Genomic DNA, 21,310 nt, shown 5'->3' with positions numbered 1-21,310 from the left:
GTACGATGATCTGTTCCTTTTCTGTTTATATCATTCATTGTCTTTCTTTCTTTACTTGTTATTTTATATATTATGCTGTATATTTCATTTTTCTATTTGTTGTAGTCAATATTTGTTAAATATTTTTCATACTATATGTTGGAAATGACTATTGTCATGTTCATTGTTTGTAATGTGACTGGCATTTAATTAAAAACATATGGAAATGAGTGTTCATATTTTTGGACAGTGTTTGCTTAAAATATATTGGTAGTTTATAGTCAGCAAGACCATTCACACTAAGTAAACGTCAAACTTGTTTTTTATTCTCATTTGCAGCACATGTACAGTATATACCTCTTTACAATGTTAGCCTAAGTTTTACAGATCAATCTTTTTATTATCACCTGTTACTTGTCAATTCTTGATACTTGCAGCTTATTCCAAAAAATATTTTATTCTAACAAAAAAAATATAAAGTAATTTACCAGAGTTTGTTGAGTTTAATGCTAGTTTGATTTTATGTAAGATAACAATGGATCAAACACATAAAATCATTGTTTTAATTGTGTCTGTAATGCAGTCATGGGGCCACCAAAATTGATATAATCGTGGAACTTGTCAAGTCACTGTCAAAGGCAAGGTTTTTTGCTGTTCCACAACTGGCAAAAAAAAAACAAAAAAACTTTTGATCTTGAGTGTCTTTATAATTTCCATTCTGGTAACACCAGAGGGCGCACAACCATAGAAAATCAATGAATAATACTGCATTGCTTGAACTCAGTTCTGATCCCTTTTGTAGAAAATATGTTATACATTTTGTAATTTATTCCAGAATTTAAAACAAACAAACACGTACATGATCATAAAAGCATGGAAACCCAATCATTCTCATTAAGTTTTTGAGATGTATTCAAATAATTCAAAACCAAATTTAAGAACTGTGACTATGTTCTTTGTTAAATTTAGATTTGTATCATTTGAATGTATTCAATAAGTATTTAAATAAATAAAATAAAAACTCCACGACTGAGCAGATATTAATTAATATTATTTATTGTTCTATTTATTGCATGCACACTTTCATACAGCAGACAGCAAATTAAAATCATAAAAATAAAATCTTACAAGTATGGGCTACACTCCCACTACTATGTACAAACGTATCTTTCATTTAAAATATTTTTTATTCCATAAATATCTCTATTTCGTCTTGTGGTACATACCTTTGCATGCTTGGCCATTTCAATAGACAGAATAGACATAATTCTATCCTATAAAACTATACCATTTTATGATAATCAAAGCACGATGATCTTTCTTTTGAGAATATAAATAAATCTTCTAGGAGCAACTAAACAGTAGAAAGACATTAGTAAAATCAAACACCCCCATAAATAGAGTAAGTGCTGGATGACCCCTTTTTGCATCCAATTCTCTCTGACAGTAGCATTGCATTGTGTTAGAGACATTCTGTCTGTATGGGTAAAAGCGGATGCAGGGAGTGAAAAGTCTGATCTTTTGAAACAATTTAGAAAGCCACATTAACAACGGCTTTCGGCTTTTATCTGAAAAAACAAAACTAAAACAAGAACAGAACATTTCTGTATCATCAAGTAGCCGAGAGCACAAAACATTCTCTCTAAGATGAAAAGTTTCACTTGGTGTGAGGCATTGCACATTTTCCCGTAGCATGTATAATGGTAGACGTGGCCAGGAGGAGCCATTCGTGGAGCTTTGGTATACATTTGATGCCTGCAGTAGTAGAGGCCCCATTTCAGAGGCAGGGGGCGGCCCCATACATACATACTAGTGCAAAAAAGCCAAGGCGTCGACTTCTTTTACTGTCCCCTGTTGCCTTTTTCCAAGCTATTTAAGCTATACATCCTGTCAGCTCTTAAGCAGGACAGTAATGAGTGTGCTAGGGGAGAACATTGAAGGCAGCAGCATCTTCAGACAGGAGTGGTGGAGAGAAAGCCAATGCCGGCCTGATCCCTTAAAGTGCGCCTCAAAGGCTGATGCCGGTCACGCTGGAGTCAGGAAGGAAGGCAGTGATGGCCCGATAGCCCTGCGCCCTTCGAATCATGTCTCGGATCTCGCAGTTAAGCTCAGTGAGTCGGTTGCATATCTCAGACAGGTCTTGTTTGGAGCCGACCAGGGCAAAGGTTCCTGTCTGACCCAGAGTTTGGTGCCGGAAATAGATGTTGAGCAGAGTCTGGATCTCATTCTCGGAGCTGCTGCCGAAGATGTCACTTGGCCACATTTTCCTGAAAGATGTCATTAGAAAAGTTACTATTCATTTCAAATAATTAAAGAGCAAAGTACTGCATATAACTCCAAATGTATTCATTTTCACTTTATCTCACTTTTAATGCGACTGAAAATGAAAAAAATGAAAATTCTGTCATGATTTACTCACCCTCATGTTGTTCAAAACCTGTATGCATTTCCTTCATAAAATAAGATATTTTGAGGAATGTTGGTAACCATACCATTTCGGTTCACACAGACTTCCATTGTATTTTTTTGCGAGTACAATGGAATTTAATGGTGAACCAAAACTGTTTGGTTACTAGCATTCTTCAAAATATTTTGTGTGTGTGTGGTCTGCAGAAAGATATGCAAACAGGTTTGGAATGACATGAGGGTGAGTAAACGATGACGGAATTTTTTTTTTAATTTTTTTTTGGTGGTTCCATTATAGAACAAAGTTGTAGCCATTTCTCCCGATGGGAAGTTTACCTGCATTCCTGTATGTAACGGATGGCTCTAGAGAACTGGTTGGTTTTCAGGCTCTCTAGAATGGCCTGTACAGCAGCCTCAGAGGAACTGTAGGGGGATTCAGCGGTGGGATCTCTCTGTTCGGCTGCTGTCTCACTGGCCACTGAGGCTGCTGCTGCCCGCAGGTTACTCCTCAACTCACTCAACTCTCTGGACATATTCTGCAGCTAGAATGGACAGCAATTACACATAAGTGACAATCAAATTGACTCTTTTGTGAGAAATAAAACTCCCTTTGAACCCTTCCAAAAAGATACAGTGGTGATACCATAGTACAGTGATGACATCAGAAAGTAAAGAATGATTACTATATTCATGTATGATGGCATTTATATAGTACACCAACAAAGTTCAACGTATAATGGTATTAACATTGTACATGTCCAAAAAAACAACAGTGCTAATTGGTACCTAATTAGTAACTAGTAAAACCATTATACACAAACACAATGAGCAAATATTGCTATTTTAAGGAGCCCCGCACATGATATGCAAAAAAAATAGTTAAAAAAATACAGTTACTGAGGCCAGGAGTTTTTTTCCACCATTTATTAGTTAGTACCCGCATTTTATTGACTTGTTTCCTCATTTTAATTATCTTGTGGCGACATTAAACTAATTTGTTTAGTAATTTAGTTAAATAGTTAAATCTTGGCCATATTGTACTTATTTATTCCCTCCTTTTACTAACAGCGCCTGCGCAAACCATCTTTTGGCGTTAAAAAAATACTGTCAGGGTTTACTAAAAACACGCAGTGAAAAATTAGTGCTAAAAAAGGCGTGGACAGGGTTATTTTTTGCAGCTGACCTTTTATTGCATATGCATTTGTAGGAGTTTCCCTTTCAGATGCAAAATGTATGGGGAGGAGAGTATTTAAATGAATCATGCAAGGTGATTTACTAAGGTTTGTGCTAGTCGATTTACTGTATTTACGCCATTATTTACTGCCCAAAAAAAGCATGTCTTGGTAGATTGAGTTGGTTATTATGGAAATGATCTGACTGCGTCTGTGTTCTTTCATTTGTGCATCGTCAGTAGATCACGCGCAGAACTTTCCACTCCCATTGGTGCTTTTATGGGATTATGCTCTCGCTAATTTGCCGTTTAGTAAATCTGGCCCTTAGTTTCTTAGTTTTGGACACAAGTTTACAAAAACAAGGGAACAAATTAGCACAATGGCCACGACTGAACTAAAACAAGCAAATCAATTAAGCTGTGGGAACAAATTCTTAATTTGTGGCCACAAGATTTCTCCATTTCATGTACGGGGATTTTTCAAAGATTTGCAAGCTAGACTTTTCAGATGAGAAGACACTGATATCCACATACCTCTGGTATAGAGTTTATAGCGTGAACTTGGCCGATCAATTTACAGTAAGACTGAAAAAGCAGCAGCAGTTGAAAGTGGAGTTTGTAGAGTCTTTGACAAAGCTCCAGTTGCTGTGAACAAACATACATAAATAGAATAAATACCAAAATTTGGTTTAAGATGTCTCGTAAGTTTCTTGGGATATAAGAAAAGAACTACAGAACAGTTCTAGCATAGAAGACGAAACATACCATTAACAAGGATAGAAGCTTGTTAATGTTAGCAAAACAACATTTTCATTTTAAAAATATGAGACAGAAATAAATCTGATATGCTTTATAATATTTGGGAGTGCTCGCATAATATGGGTATTTGGAAGAAGGGAAAAAGAAGATGTGACGTTAACAAAAAAAAAAGATTTGTTAAACTTACTGCAAGAGATTCCATTTGCTATAAAGCAGGCATTGCAAGACAAAAGGTGAGAAGTGAGAAGGAAGAGAAGTATTGAATATACAGTAGTGTGAAAACATGCAGCCCAGTGGCACTGGCAATATAAAGCATGAGCAAACAACGCCTCCAACATGCATGAGCAGAAAAAGTTCATGGACAAGCAGAGAAAGAAAAAATGGCTCACAACTATGTCCTCTTATTTTTATTTTTGCATGGGGACTGTGCTGGGTGACAAAACAAGATGCCAATTATTCACAAATCCTAAATGCCTTTTTTATTGAGAGCTTAGTGTTTTAACTGGTCGTTTTTTGTGGATCTTGAAGGGTTGAAAACAGTGGCCGGTTGCATAAACTGCTTAGACTAGTCTTAAAAGTTAGTCATCTTTTTTTTTTTATCTTCCAGACTGTTCCTATCTTTTTAAGAAAAGGTACAGTAGTTCAGTTACAGAAAAGGTAGATTGGTCTAACTAGAAAAGTGAGATTAATTGCACTTGTCTAACTGCTACTTGGTCAGACTAGTTCTTAAGACAGTCATAGTGCTGGCTAAGTTATTGCAACTGGTCCCTGGTCTATAGAGTCAGGGAAAAAACCTTTTCAGGGTTTTTGCTAACTTCATCAATGCCCAGCAGAGAATAACCCCCAAATCAAACATAAGAATAAGGGGCGTTGTTGTGAAGTAACACAGCTAGCATTTGAAACAGGCGTAAAGTTAACGAGCAGACAGATAGAAAAGAGATGTCACTCACAGAGCTATCACAGAACAATCGAAACGCAGAAAATATAAGAAGGACATTGAAATGGCATCTGAAACATTTGATTCAACTAATCTCACTCATATCTCAGGACACAATGGACATTACAGTGGCATCAATCAGCAGACAATGCAACCACACTAAAACATTCACATAGAGTATTACTGTATATACTGTATAAAGACAGAAGGCATGCAATATTTGTGGTACACTGGCACTGCAGTTTTAGGGTTGTGTCAGCTTTAGACAGCTGAACTGTTAGTTAAAGTTCTAGTTTGAACTTAAATAAAAGCGAAATTCCAATATTATTATTATTTTTGGAATGGCAGACAATCTAACTGTTATGATATTGAAAAGGCAGAGTTTCATACCTTCTCCTCTGTTTCAGCGGGCTGATAGGTGATCACTCCATCTCCAGTGCATTTGGGGAAGCTGGCCTTGCAGTTGCGCAGCCACTGGAAGAGTCATAGGCATAACAACAAGCTGTAGCATTTTTATTTAAAGCATCTACAAAGATAATCATATAGATATTGCTTATATTTGTATATATATAATCTTATAAACTAGCGCTCAAGAGTTTGGGGGTCAGTTGGATTGTTTTTAAGAAACTTGTACTTTTATTTAAGCATTCTTTATTTTAGAATGATTTCTGAAGGATCATGTGACACTGAAGCCAGGAGTCATGATGCTGAAAATTCAGCTTTTTGCCATCACAGAAATAAATTACATTATTATATATTAAAAAATATATTCTTTTTTAACTCTTATAACATTTTACAATAATATTGTTTTACTGTATTTTTGATGAAATAATTGCAGCCTTGGTGAGCATGAGATACTTATTTTAAACATTAAAACATCATTGCATTTAACAATTTAGAAATTGTATTTACTGAAAAAAGCTAAAATATTGCTTTTGTAAAATAATGCTTGATTGAACATACTGATATGACTCCCTCCTTTTTGTTGTTGTAGGTCTCTAGATACTCCTGCAGCTCTAGCACACTGAACTTCATCTTCTCCAAGAGTCCATAAGACACAATCTGAAACACACATTTAAGAGATACATTTTGTAATAAGTGCTTTACAAAATGGCATGCACACATATACAAATTGTGGGTTAAAGTGTACAAAACACTAAGGCTGGCACTTAATTGATTTATATTCTGGATATAGCATGCACATACATATATAAACGAGAAACTCACAGTGTCTGCATCGACAAACAATGTGGGACATTCAGAGCAGGATGTCAGCATCTGGGACGACCTTACAAACTTCGCTCCAATTCCACGAAGGCCATCGCCAAGGTAACCAGCAGCGTCACATGTCAAGGTGCAGAACTTGGTCTGTATACTCTGGAGGGCAGAAACAACATATCCTGTTTAATCAGCCCCACACCAGCATGTTGCCAGCATCAAACAACTACTATCAAAGACGCTGCATGTCTTCTAAAACGTTGGCACTACTTAGTTGTCAGCTTTGTGTGATGAACCAAAGAAAATCCAAGTTAATGAAAAAAAAAATCAAAAATGTGTTTGTTGGTTTTTTGTCTGTGCGGTATGAACTGGCCTTATGGGTTACCTGAAAAAGTGAAGAGAAGACTTGGAAGGTGTAAACTGCACAGGAACCATCCGAGTCAGCCACCAACTGGTTGAGATGATTGCGCCAAGCCTCCTCTGCATCATCGCACACAGTCGGCTGGAAGGCGGCCAGGATGGCAGAGAAAAATGGAGAAGGCGGAGGGGAGGAACGGGACTCTAGCAACAACTCTTCCTTTTCCTCCTCTGTCTGTGCCATAGAGCTGAGCTGGTCTCCAAACCCACTGGAGGAAGTGAATTATGTGGTTAGTTTGACTTTTCCAGACTTTTCTGCCAAGAATGAAACAGAATTATGCACGTTGAGATTTTGAACCTCACATACAGTACCTGGGTACTCGGCTTATTTCATCAATAAAGCAGTTGTCTTCACTTTGGGGTGTGTCCCCTGTTAGGATGTCAGAACAACTACAGGTAGGCGGCGACTCACAAATGCAGAGCGAGATATCGTTCTCATTAACAATGGCTTCCTCTTCTTCAGCTGAATCCTCAGCCTAGTTTGGGACAGGAAGTATGAAAATCTTAGTAAGTATAAAGCATTTATGGCCAATGCAAATGCATTACAGATTAGTTACAGAAAAAAAGCTGTCTCAACAAAAGATATTATTTTATAAATATAAATATTATTATGAAAAGATCAGATTATGTGGCTAACGTTCTAAGTCTGAGCAGTAAGATGAAATATGGTGATCTTGGCCAAAATACAGAAGTCAATAAAAAAAAACCCAGAGTAAATAAAATAAAATAAAATGATTAAAAACAACAACATAATTTTACAGATAGATTTCACTGACCTTTCAAAACTAAAACTCTTCATGCTGAGAATCGGTTCTCTTTTTAGTGTTTTTTTTTTTTTTTTTTTCAATAATGTCAGATTCAGATATATTAAGAGACCTTTAAAAATAAGGACCAACACCTGATTGGTCTGGTCTCATGTTTATGGCCACAGGCAATGGGTACACTCTCTTTATTTTCACCCCTAGCATTTAGCATGTGAGTGATGTTACAGCCTTGCCACCCACTGAGAAGCCATACACATTGCCCTAGTGGCTCATCCAGAGCCTCTCTCTGAGACTGTGGTAGGCAGTGGTAGGCCTCAGAGATGAAAAGCAGTTAGCGGAGAAATGGTTAGCAGATAGAAACAGGGAGCTTTTGAAGAGCAAGAAGTACTAGCAACTCTATGCTGCTTTGCACATTAATCTAATGCCCCATTCTAAAAAAAAAAAAAGCCTGCAATCGAAAAACAGGATCAGCCAACTACTACCTAAAATCAATTAATGCTAAAAGCAGAGCCAGACAGATAAAGCAAGCACAGAAAGATATTATTATTTTTCAGCCATGTTAATGGAAAAACTCTAGGACAGTACGGTATGAGTAAGAATGTGTCTGCCCCCAAAGGTCAGCCATTTTGAAGCTCTTATTCACCCGATGGTTTGAGCCCTCGGGTAGTGAGATCTCAAAGCTGGGCGTTGGGGTGGAAAGAGGAATTGGGTCAGCTTGAGTGTTGTCAAAGGAGATAGGCGGGGAGTTCATGGGGTTTAGTTCCTCAGTAGGTGAAAAGCTGACATTCTGAAATGAGAAATGGAGTTTATTTAGACATAGTACAGTGGCCGAGAGAGGTCAATGCGCTGCAACTGAAGGAAACACATGCAAATAGAAAAAACACCAGCAAATTAAGAAAACATCTTCATCAGTTTGACAACACTCTCAATGCAACCAAATACAGAAACACGCTGCAAATATTTACGACGCAACCAAATACAGAAACACACTGCAAATAGCACGGAAATGTTTCAAAGGGAGCCCATCAAGTGATGAACCTGGTTGGGACCGCTTATTGTTCAGTGTCTACTTTTCAGTGGTGTTGTCAATGACCTGAGTTTATTTTAACATCCTGATCGTATAAGCATTGTGAGTATTTGCAGTGCGTTTCTGTATTTGGTTGCGTTGTGAGTATTTCAGTGTGTTTCTGTATATGGTTGCGTCATGAGTATTTCAGTGTGTTTCTGAATTTGGTTGTGTGAAGTGAGTATTTGCAGCACGCGTTGTCAAACTGATGAAGATGTTTTCTTAAAGGGGTCATATAATGGTACATGCACTTTTACAAGTTGATTGTACTGAAATGTGTGTTGGCAGTGCCTGTACACAACCATCATAAAATGATAAAAATCCATCCAGTGTTTTTTTTTTTAATCTCCTTATATGTTTTCCCCCATCTCAAATCAAGCCGTTCGATTTTGTGACGTCACAAAATCGCCGGCCCTCCCACGATTGTTGATTGACAGCAGAGTTTCAACACAGACCCGCCCTCGCTCATGAGCGAGCTGTCAATCATAGTCCGTGCGTCATTGTTGATACGCTGGAGCACTGTCTATGAGCAGAATGGCGTCTAAGCGATTGTGGCGTTCTGTTCTTGGGTGCAATAAGGAACACAGCAGTCATTTTGATGTTCCTAAATCCGAACCGCTGAAGATGCAGTGGCTGAGTTTTGTTTTCGAAGGGATTATTCCCCACCACGATCAACAGAAATGCTTTAATGTTTGCGCGAATCATTTCACACACCAGACTGCTTTATAAACGAGAACATTGAAAAAGGTATTAGCTCCTGTCTTGAGTATGTGTTGTTTATGTGCCTAATGACTGTCATAGTCTCACAGACTGGTTATTTTTTAAACAGATCAGTAAAATGTTAGTGCTTCAGCCCTGACAGTTGTACCTAACAACACTGCATAGATAACGTTACGCATCACGGACAAGACTACATTTACCGGAAAAAAGTTTTTCATGACCATTAGCTGGAACATCAATCTGTCAATGAACTAACGTATACATCAGTAAACACATAGCGTTCGTATCTCACTACTCTACCCTGCCACTACACACAAAGATAGATCAAAGTGACATTACGTTAACCAACCATTCAGAAACGTCCTGTTTTCCGACTCAGGTTCAAATTGATACAGTTGCACAGTGTCCTCAGAGACTCCCGCTGCCATTCTTCAAAATATAACGTTACCCTCAACTGTTGTCAAGGCAACACTCCACGTGTGTTGTTGTGTCAAAACGCCCCACAGAACATAGGGGCGGGGTGAGCAAAGCTCATTATCATTTAAAGACACATGCGTGCTGAAAACAGAGCTGTTTTTGACCAGTTAAATTGAGTGTTTTCTTACAATACTAATGAGAATTTTTAATTAAAGTATATTACAAACTTTTAATTTAGACCCTAAAGAATCATATTAGCTTGTACAAAAATGGCATTATATGACCCCTTTAATTTGTTTGTGTTTTTTTCTATTTGCATATATTTCTTCAGTTTCAGTGCATTGAGCTCTCTCGGGACACCGTATTATAGACATAAAATGGACAAAATCCTATGGATAAAATCCTCCGTACATTATTTTCCACTGAATATTCTGTTTAAAGTCGGCACAAAATGGATGTTGCGATAGTCTTTTCTTTCCTATTGTGACATATATCTGAGTGAAATAGCTTCTCAGACAAGAACAAATGGGGTGGGACTTAATTTTGTCCATCGGGAATTGATGGGATCACTGCAGTTGGTTAATGCTGTGATCTTATGTGAGTGACATAAGATCTCCCACCCTTGTGCCAGAAAAGACATATTGTTGCAAGATTTTAAATTCATGCTGACTTTAAGCTAAATGTGCTAGAAAATGCATGCCATGCTTTGTCATCAACTTTAAACAGTTAATCTGAATGCAAAACTATGTAAGAAAACCAAATTCAACATTACTAGCTGTGAGGCTGAGAGGATCTGGCTGGCTGTGAGAGACTCTTCCTCAGAAGACTCGTCAGAATCATCATGGACGATTGGAAACAGGCTTGGTGAACTTCCTGAGAGCTGGCTGTCCTCCTCCATTGGGTGGGCTTCAGCCTGGTCCAGACTGTCAATGGAACGCCTCCGTGCACCCCAGTTAAAGCTGTCAACTGTTTCACCCTGTCAGAGAAAGAGTGGGAGAAATAAAGAGTCCTCTGAATGGGTATATTGTGCAAAACCATATTTCAAAATGGACAGTCATAGGCTACAGCATGCTCTATATGTGAAGGTGCTCAGTCAGTGAGTTTGTTATATAAGGACATCTCTCTCTCTCTCTCTCTCTCTCTCTCTCTCTCTCTCTCTCTCTCTCTCTCTCTCTCTCTCTCTCTCTCTCTCTCTCTCTCTCTCTCTCTCTCTCTCTCTCTCTCTCTCTCTCTCTCTCTCTCTCTCTCTCTCTATATATATATATATATATATATATATATATATATATATATATATATATATATATATATATATATATATATATATAAAGGATTAAAACAGTAGTGAAACAGCAACCCAGGAACACACTTGTGTTCTAGTAGAGTAAGTAATAAAGTGCCTGAAGGCCATTTCATTTGGAAGAGGCTCAAGTTATCACTGCAACCACATGCCTTGACATCAGAGTCAAGAGTCAACATTTACATTCCTACACAGATCCAGTTCAGCAGTTGGCAGCTCGCTTAAACACTGAACGTAAATGCAAAAAGTTACGAGTATACTTTCACCGCACAGTCATTTTTAATTACTTTCTTTTATAATCATACTTGACAAATACAAAAGGTTTTTGATACTGTTACATCTAAGTTTGGAATGAAAATATGATGGCTTCATAAACAGCCATGAAATAAAACTCTTCAAATTTATAAGGCTGAATCTGCCCTTTTAAGTGTTTCTGCGGCATTGCAGCCTCAGCAAATTTGTAGAATGACCTCAATGCACTGACTCTAATGATTTCATAAGACAGCCAAGCTGTTAAAATGTAGACATGTTGAAATCTAATAAAAACTGCATAAGGGGTGACAAAACATTTTTAGACGTTACCCACCAGTTAATTCTTAAAGTTTCTCAAATACACTATCGTTCAAAAGTTTGGGGTCAGTAACATTTGTTTCATAAAAAAAAAAAAAAAGTCTCATGCTCACCAAGGCTGCACTTATTTGATCAAAAATACAGCAAAACAAGTAATATTGTGAAATATATTACAATTTAAAATAACTTTTCTGTTTTAATTTTTTTAATGTCATTTGTTCCTGTGATGAATTTTCAGCATTACTAATTCAGTCTTCAGTGTCACATGATCCTTCAGAAATCATTCTGATATGCTGATTTGCTGCTCAATAAACATTTCTTATTATTATCAATGTTATCAATGAAACTGTGATACATTTTTTTCATGATTTTTTTTTTTAATTAATAGAAAGTTCAAAAGAACAGCATTTATTTCAAATATAAATCTTTTGTAACATTATAAATGTCTTCATGGTCACTTTTGATCAGATTTATGTATCCTTGCTGAATAAAAGTATTAATTGATACTAATTTGACATTGTGAGTTAAAGGGTATATTATGAAAGTACTGTTTAAAAAAAAAGAGTAACCCAAATAGGACTTACTTACTGACCACAAACTATTGAACAGTAGTGTGTTGTAAAGAAATAATTAATAAAAAAATAAAAAAATAAAAAATTCTGTGGGAACTTTTGCACATTTCATCGATGAGGAAATGGTCAAAATCATTTATGTTTATGTAACGTTACACAACATCAAGTTTCCAGGCAGTATTATGGACATGCATCACAATATGGTCTTGTCCTACTGCACACAGCACAACACTGGAGGATTCCTGGGCTTACCTGCATCTCCTTCATGGCACAGACATAAACAAGGAGAGGAGATTGTATTACAAAGAGTTAAAGAAAGTTACAGTTGTATTGAGCAAACAGCACAATAGTTTATCTCTGACTAACGCTTTTCAAAATTTCCACAAAGATCCACTTTACTGCAGTGAAAAACAAAGTTCAACCCAAGTAATTTGGAAGTCAAAAGTCTTCACAAGCAAGAGGGATCAGATCGTTTTGGTTTCATTTTTTAAAATATGTTCTCACCTCTCCATCTTCCAGTTCAACGTCCAGGAAGTCAAAGTCCCTGAATACACGAAACTGCTGTTCTGAAGTGGTGTCATCCATGTTTTCTGTGTCCCGTGTGCCGTCCTCAGAGGACACCAGACTGGGCTGGTGCTCAATTAGGTCCAGTTCCCCACAGGATGAGAAAATCACCTGTAGGAAGTGCTTCAGTATGATTTCCCAAATAACATGGTGACATTGAAACAATGTTGAGTTTTGATCCAAACAATCATTTTGGTTGAGATTGACATTTAAATTTGTAAAGTGTGTTGGACCAGCATTGAAATTTTTATGAAAGCCAACAGCAAACATGGGTGGAGAGATTGGACATAGCATTGAACTAACACTGATTTGTAGTTGAGGACCACAAGATCATGCAGGTATGTATCTCTGCAGAATACTAGTGGGTGTTCGATGGGCATTTTCAAACACTTTACCCGATTTGCTCTAATCCACTGGGGGCTTGGTTTAGGGGTGGCCTTCATGATTTTAGCAAGTCTAGTGAAAAATGGTTGAAAAACACCGATTGTAGTGAAAATGAGCACTGATGTGCATTTCTCAGTAGTTTAACTGATGCTTTCTCATTAGAGAAAAAACACAGTTGCATCCTATACAGAAGTCTTGTTTGTTGAACCACCTGACATACATGACTTCTCTGGGTTTCAAACAATAGTGCATCTATCTTATTATTGATCTGTTCCTTTGTTTTGCTTGCTTGTTATTTTCTTTTGATTTATTGTTAAAAGAAGTCTAATGAAATACATTAATTCATCACTTCATAACGTTGATTCAATGACATTAGCATTGATTTTTTGTGGAAATCTCAGCATTGTTTTAACTTTGAGGGTGCAAAGGTGATATTGAACCAACATCACTTCAAAACGTAGATTAATTGACATTATCATTGATATTTTGGATGAAATCTCACCATTGTTTCAACATTAATTGTGGGTGCAAAAGTGATTTTAAACCAACATCACTGTGTAACATTAATTCAATGCACTTAGCATTGCCGCATCAACATTGACTCAACATTGTTTCAATGATTGTTTGCGATCTGGGTTCTGACATATTTTCTAACATTTAATACTGGGTGGATAACATTGATGTCACTTACAGATGGGTTTTTGGTGAGTCCAACTTCTTGGCCACACAAGGTTAATACATTCACCAACTTCTCACGAGTCCGTTTCTAAATTGGGAGATAAATGACACAAAAAATAAATACATTAAAAATAATGAACATAATAAATAAATTTAATTAAATTTAAAATAAAAACAATTACATTTAAACAAATTAAATAACATAATAAATAATACAAACGCAAAAGTATTCACGCACTGTTCTTCAGCAAACATCAGAAATTCAATGAGCGTATCTGTGAGTGCTCACCTGTGAGGACTGGGGTCGTTTCCAGCTGACAGGCACCAGCACGTGGTTGTTTTGATAAGAGCCCGAAGATGTAGAGGAGGTACTGCGTGTCACGGCAACCCCTCCTCCGTTCTTCCCATCTTGCCTCGGGGAACCGTGAAGCTCGTCATAGCGCCGACCAATCACCGGTGTCTAAAACACACACAAACGCACCATTTAAGCCCAGAGATTTCTTGTCTGCTCTTTTCTTTTCATATCATAATCTTGTGGCCCTCGGCCCAAGAGTCTTGATTTCAGCGCGCTCCTTTTGATAACTTCAATTTGCCTCAGATCCCCACCAACCATTCAGAACCTGCTGGAAAAAGTGGATGTCTTTTCTCAATGGTCCTGCTCCTCTGTGTCTCGTTGAGGAGTTTTAGAAAAAGAGAACTTCAATAAAGCAAGCCAAACAAAGCTTGTGAGAATGTCAGGATGTCCCTTATTGAATTCACCTGCCCTTAATTCCTGTGAAATCCTTTCTGCTGGGATGGGATCGAGCTTGTTTTGAGTTCCCCGTCAGAACTGAGGGGTTTTTTCTACTGTCTCGCCCACTTGCAAGAGGCTTAATGTGTCCCAGAGGTATTTGACAGAGGGCAGAGGAGTCTGCTTTAAGACTTTGGAAGGGCTGTCCAGCCCTCGCCGCTCTGGATGCAAAACGCCACAGCCGGAGTGACATCATTTCCTGGAATTCATGCATTACACAAATAGCTCCCTGTTTGGTTCCCACACTTTAATGAGACCAGGTCGTTGATATTTCCATCAAGTTTCGAACAGAAGACCGAACCTTCAGAGTTTGCATTAAAACAAATGTTACTGTAAAATAACATTAAAGGAGAAAACTAATACAAAGGAGAAACAACATAAAAAACTGCACAGCTCCACCTTGGAAAATGTGGACAAACCCAGAGAGGATGCCAGTATTTGGTGGTTTGCTGGCATGACTCACTTTTACAACCTATATACCAACTCTCACCTCACTAACTTAACGTACATTACCACTCAAAAGAACACCTTTCGAATTCTTTATAATAATTTTTAAAATGACAAAATTAATAACATTTAATAATAAGAATACTATTTAGTGTTTTTTCGGTCTTGAGATTTCCTGTATTGTACAGCGCTTTGAGTGTGTGAGCAATTAAAAGCATGTAAATTGAAATAATAATAATGATAATTACTATTAAATAACTATTATTATTATTATTATCATTATTATTATTAGTAGTAGTAGTTTTATTATTATTATTATAAGACTATGAAATAACAGAACTATGAAAGGAAATTATATTGTGATGAAATGTTCAAATATATTTTTAGCTCCTTCAAAGTCAGTATTTAAATAGTTTACATGCATGCTAGGTACTTTTTGGTTGCTACAAAACTTATTTCAAGCTTTGAAGGATAAGTCTTAGGGTTTTACAGATCATGAGACAAATTAATTCAGCCAAACCTTTGACTTGTACTGTATGATGACAATAAAGGAGGACATGTCATACCTCTGAAATGTCAAAGTGAAAGTCAAGGGTCTTTCCAGGCAGGGCTTTGGAGGGCGTGTCCCACACACGCCTGACATCCACAGCGGATGCGTTACTCAGCGGGGACGAAGGCGAAACCAGACTAGCCGAGCGGGAGACCACCAGCTTTAATATGTTCAAGGCTTCCTTCCAGTGTGCAGTCTAAAGTCACAGAAACAAACACAAAACAGCTAAGTTATTCCTTAAGGACAAAACATGCTCACCTCCCAAAGAATTACATACAGTCAATCCATCTTCACGAGCAGTAGCCGTCTCTTCTTCTGCCGAGATAAACACACAAGCCCGGCGAGAGCAGCAGAAGTTCAGAAGAGCGTCTTTGCTGTGAGGCCACACTGAAGGCCTCAGTAATGTGGACAGCAGCCAATAGGACCGACTGTTTATAGACTGCTGCTGGGTGTGCCTTTGGATTTATAGACCTGGCACAAGGTTGTGTTTTTTTTTTTCTCTATATTTTTTTTTCTCCCTCCGAATGAAGGGTTGAGAGATGGAAAACCAGTGGTTTTAGCAAGGATGTAAGACCGCTTAAAGTTTTACAGTAGAAACACTATAAAACACTATTATGCAATAAGTACATTTATTTAGACTAGATGATATGAACCAGTTAAATGTAATCACTGAGACTAATTTTAGAAGCACCCACAATAAATATTTGATTCTCAGAGAACACACAAACTGCTCAAATGCACTGTTGTTATTTTGAAGTAAAACTATTAAAATTGTTTTCATTTATTGAAATAAAGATCAAAAAGTCAAATATAAATATTAGCTGAATAAACTTAAATGTAAAAAGTAAAAAAAAAAATTGAAATTGAAAAAAAGAAAAATTCAACTGAAATAGATATAAATTAAAGCTAAACAGACAAACAAAATTACATAACAAAATTAGTAAAATACATAGAAAATAAAAGCTATAGTATTAATCAATAAAAACAATAGTACTTTTCTATAATTGTACATAATATAACACTACATTGTAGGTGAATAAAAGCATCTACCAAATGACTGAATTGTATAATACATTTTAAGTTACGGAAAAAACTCCATAAGTAAATTGTATATGTGATAAATTATGAATTGTGTATGAGGTGTCACACCTGAACAAACTTCTCTATGGTTGTTAGAACCTCCATGTTGAAAAGTTTGGCTTGAATACCACTCAGGTCCATGTGACTCAGTAGACTGTAGATGATTTGCAGAAGAGTTTGCTGCATGCTGGGTAATCCTTTCTCCAACAACTGTTTACAAAATAAGTATTAGAAAATAAAGTTTCCCTAAATGCAAAGAATGTACATGTCCACATTCCTTCAAATTCTTGTATTATCATAACAAGATGGACATTGTTTTTTTCCTTAAAATTTCAAAAGTTGTATGATTAACTTTTATTTGCTTCCTACCTCCGACATGTAAGTAACCATGCTGAGTGTGCTGTCGCTGAAGGCTTCATGTAGGTAGCGGCACACCACATTGACCCAGGAGAAGCAGTCTCGGGTATAAGAGTGTGTTTTATACAGTGTCATCACATGGGCAAGGTTGGACAGCTTGGAGTTCTTTTCCTCAAGGCAAATCTGTCAATCAAAATGAGTGATTTTCAGCAAACAAATGTGCTGTAGATTCTGATTCTGAAGTATAAAAATATATTTATAGTGCGCTTTAAGGTCAGAGTAACAGGAACAGACCTGAGAAATTCTCTCAGCCACGTCCTTACAGAATTGAGTAGGTGAGTCAAAGTTTAACACAAGATGGGGGATGAGGCAGAGCACATTCAATGGGAAACCTGAAGGGTAATAGCAGATTTGCTTTCATAATCCCACTTAACATGAACCTTGGTGGATTAATAGAGAATTATTTTAGAATGATACATTTTTCTGGCAGTGTAACAAAAGGTCTACCTATGGCTTGGGAGGTGTCCACCACTGGTAGCCGTGAGACGGGTGTGAGCTGGCTGAAAAGCTCCAAGGTAAGTTCTGTAGTGTTCGCAGAGGTGAAGCCCTTCAGAAGCAATTGCTGAAGCCCAGAGAACTCCTTCCATTTGAGCTGGATCTGGATCTTCTCCAGCTTTTCTTTGTATTCCTGCTTATCTAACGAAATGTGGCCTAGCAGCTTCCCTAACAACCTGAGGGACATGTGGTACTCAAACTCAAAGTCTGACTCCATGAGTGACACCACTGCCCAAAAGATGGTGGCTAGCAGGTTGCGAGGATGGTTGGCGTTGGCTGGGTCGGTGGAGACCACGTTGTCCCTGGAGGAGGATGAGGACAGGGATTGGAGCTTGGAGAAATTGCTCTGGTGATGGTGGATGCGGTCTAGCGTGGCACTCCGGGGAACCTCAGAGGAACGCTCAACCTCGCCAAAGCGCTTGGGTACGGAGTAGCTACGCTGGTGGCGTATTCGCTCAGAAGTCATGCCTGATCCTGGAATCAGGTCCAGCTGACTGGTGCTCTTACGGTTTAGCGTTAACTTGCCACTGGATGGAAGATCTGGTGAAGATGCCCTGCAGGAACATAGACTTATCACCAACAGGGAACAAAGCATCTTGGACTTTTGATGTTGAAGTTAGAAGACTCCTTAACCCTACAAAGCTAACTGTATCATATTAGAAACACACATTTATAAAGCCTCTAAATTCTAAAATTCTGATCAAAGCTTTGCTGAAAAAACTGTTGTATTCAGGACCAGGTACATATCTTCTGTCATCTGATTGATAGTTTCTATATTTTTTTAGCAATTACATTTTTTAGTATAAATGCAAAAACATACAGTTTCAGGTAATGGTACATGTTAGATGTTACACGTTGTTAGTAACATTTCAAGATGAACACTTTCTTTCTAAAAACCTGGGTTTGCTTGATTATCCACATATCATTTTTTAGAAAAATCATGTTAAAATGTGAGTATCAATTATGATACATCAGGCTTTTGAGGAATGCTTATTTGTACATCTCTCAATCATAATTGCATCATATGTTTTACCCCCCACAATTAAAACTACAAAGCTTTGATCATAAAGCATTTTAATATTTTATTAAGACATAAAATTCAGAGATATATGACAACTGATATTTAAATCTCATGTATTTGCATTACAAGCTATCAGAATTTCAACTTATATTTTGGCAATATAAATGTCAGTAACTGTACCAAATTGCACGTTTTTGCTCGGTTTGGGCCTCTGAATAAAATGTGGAGTTTTTCCTCATCAAGGGTGAGCTCCATATTCTCCTATATCATACTATATAAGCCATCAAGTCTGATTTATCAAATATGATACTCAACAAAAACACATATGCAAACAGTTTTTATTTTAGAATATGTGTCAGGTTTTGCAGGGTTAATGTTATACGGCAGGAACTTACCGTAGTATGACAAATAAGTCATTGTTCTTAAGGCACTCAGCTAGATTATCCACGACTGACTCAAGAGTGAGGAGAAGCTCCATCACATAACCCTGTGGAGAAGATGCATTGTGAGTTTATTCACTCGCTGAATCTGTCAAAACTGTCATTAAGGAGCCCAAACCTCACCTGAACCTCCTCTCCGTGCTCCCCGACCACCTCCACCAAGCGTGAAAGCAGGTCGGAGACGGCCAGCGCTGAGAGGGGCTGCCGCAGAGCTCTGAACACCTGGAAGGAACGTCCAGCGTAATGCCTGGAGGAGCTACACAGAGCCATCTGCAACGCCACTTCACTCAACTGCTGCTCAAGCCGAATGTCTACAAACATACAGAACATGTGACATGCAAACAGACATTCAGTAGTGGCCAACAGTGATGTCCGATATGTGCTTTTAATGACCCTACAAGAATATGAGAAAAATATTTAATTTAAGGTATTTGTCTGATATAATTATTTGGCAAAAAAGGCAAACTACGGCTACAAGTTTTATTTTACTATGCAAAAATGAATAAATTGTATAACAGCATTCATAATTTCTTTGTATGACAGCCTGGCCAAAAATTACATCCACACAATTTGACATGAAAATATAATATCAGGGAAAAAAAATAAAAAAAAATTGACTCCTAGCACAATTTCACATTATGCTTACAAAATGTGTTCGAATTTGTAATAATATTTGAGTAAAGAGTGAAGATGTCAAATTTTCCTAGGCTGGACATAACTTTTGGCCAGTACTGTACATTATAAATAGCAATAAAATGTCACAAGCTGCACCCAGGTAATGTAGTTGAACACTGGAATGACTAAAGACAAATGTGGCTTACCTGATTTGGACTCTTTGAACACAGACATCACATGTCGCAGGAAGTTGGTAAGCTGCTCTGTGCTTTTTGAGTGCTGATTCTTAGGAGTGATATCTTCATGGCTCCATAATGGCCCAAAAGGCCTAATAAAACATGCAAATATCTATTTAATCTCTTACATATTACACTATAAGTGGTGTTCATGGCAGGAAAAGCTACTTTCACCTTGTCAGCAGAGCCATATGTTTGATTACTTCTTACTTACTTGCCACTAGATGGCGGACTAGGCTGCAAAATGCTATTTCCCTACGAACCAGCAAATGTGTTTTGTTTCTTAAAAAAAATTGTGGTGCATTAAAGATGAGCTTATAGTTTTCCTCAGTCAAAACTTAAGATGAACTAAATAATCAGACAGCCATTGCTGTTTGTAAAATATTTTAAACACATATGATATAAACCTTTTAGAGAGTACGTGAAAAAATAGTTTGAAACAATATTCAAGTGAAAGAAAAGAAAAAAAGTTGTTTCCCCATCCTGTACATATAGACTTGTTCACACTATCAGCTCAAATCCAGTCTTGTTTCATGTCCAATTCAAAACTTTTCTCTGTTGAAACCATAATTATAATCCCAATACTACCAGCTTGATGCAAGATTTTATTGCATAAGTAAATTGGTAGTTTGCAAGTAACAAACAGATCCATGTGCAAATATCAGTGCTGCCAGTCTTAAAGATGGGATTTACAAAACAGTTTGGAATCGACTGCAGTGTGAACATAGTCTGAAAGAACCCACACCAGCACCAACATCAGACGCCCGTTTAAACCGCACCACAGCGAGAACCGCTCTGATGTAGACTGATGAAATACATGCAACATACAAGTCTGTAATATCCTGAGTGATGTCAGATGTAAGACGCGTCAGATGTGTCATTTCCTGAATCAGTTCCTGAACAGCTCTGGAATATTCACATGAAATGACCTTTCATTTTAGTTACAGTGAAGATAAACTGAAAAGAACTCAAGATTAACTTAACAGCGAAGCTTTCACACTTAAAGGGCAGCCTGGATGCTATTTGGCCGCTGTTAAAATGTATTTAATAGTTAAACACTTTATTATGTGGATTTCACCTACTGCAAGTTCAATATAATAATAAAAATATTACATCATTTATTTGCCTATCACACTACCATTCAAAAGTCAGTCATATTTTTTTATGTCTTTGAAAGGAGTCTCTTATGCTCACCAAGGCAGCATTTATTTGATCAAAAATACAGTAAAAACAGAAATATTGTGAAATATTATTACAATTTAAATAACTGTTCTGCATGTTAATATATTTTAAAGTA

General features: G+C 37.3%; 1 protein-coding gene across 5 annotated transcripts in view; it reads right to left on the bottom strand.

Moving 5' to 3' along the window:
• Positions 1–284: 284 nt before the first annotated feature.
• The window catches only part of frya (furry homolog a), a 60,463-nt gene continuing 39,437 nt past the window's right edge, over positions 285–21,310 (bottom strand). For 2 of the 5 annotated variants that reach the window (XM_079885492.1, XM_079885493.1), the window contains exons 41-62: positions 19,984–20,105; positions 19,286–19,473; positions 19,118–19,209; positions 17,654–18,255; positions 17,441–17,538; positions 17,159–17,329; positions 16,859–16,999; positions 15,726–15,905; positions 14,212–14,382; positions 13,936–14,010; positions 12,801–12,971; positions 10,627–10,830; positions 8,295–8,438; positions 7,200–7,363; positions 6,856–7,096; positions 6,480–6,629; positions 6,216–6,314; positions 5,643–5,726; positions 4,503–4,520; positions 4,091–4,201; positions 2,722–2,927; positions 285–2,246 (exon numbers count right to left, since the gene is read on the bottom strand). In XM_079885492.1, coding sequence (XP_079741618.1) covers positions 1,988–2,246; positions 2,722–2,927; positions 4,091–4,201; positions 4,503–4,520; positions 5,643–5,726; positions 6,216–6,314; positions 6,480–6,629; positions 6,856–7,096; positions 7,200–7,363; positions 8,295–8,438; positions 10,627–10,830; positions 12,801–12,971; positions 13,936–14,010; positions 14,212–14,382; positions 15,726–15,905; positions 16,859–16,999; positions 17,159–17,329; positions 17,441–17,538; positions 17,654–18,255; positions 19,118–19,209; positions 19,286–19,473; positions 19,984–20,105 — 3,691 coding nt within the window. In that variant the 3' untranslated portion in view covers positions 285–1,987. Of the gene's footprint in view, positions 2,247–2,721; positions 2,928–4,090; positions 4,202–4,502; positions 4,521–5,642; positions 5,727–6,215; positions 6,315–6,479; positions 6,630–6,855; positions 7,097–7,199; positions 7,364–8,294; positions 8,439–10,626; positions 10,831–11,944; positions 12,558–12,800; positions 12,972–13,935; positions 14,011–14,211; positions 14,383–15,725; positions 15,906–16,858; positions 17,000–17,158; positions 17,330–17,440; positions 17,539–17,653; positions 18,256–19,117; positions 19,210–19,285; positions 19,474–19,983; positions 20,106–21,310 lie in introns of those variants that run through there. The other 3 variants (XM_079885494.1, XM_079885495.1, XM_079885496.1) reach the window with 3 other exon arrangements.

This window comes from Squalius cephalus, assembly GCF_949319135.1.
Source record: "Squalius cephalus genome assembly, chromosome: 11".
NCBI classification, from domain to species: Eukaryota; Metazoa; Chordata; class Actinopteri; order Cypriniformes; family Leuciscidae; genus Squalius; species Squalius cephalus.
The sequence above is the reverse complement of the archived record's forward strand: the minus strand, read 5'-3'. Positions and strand labels throughout refer to the sequence as shown.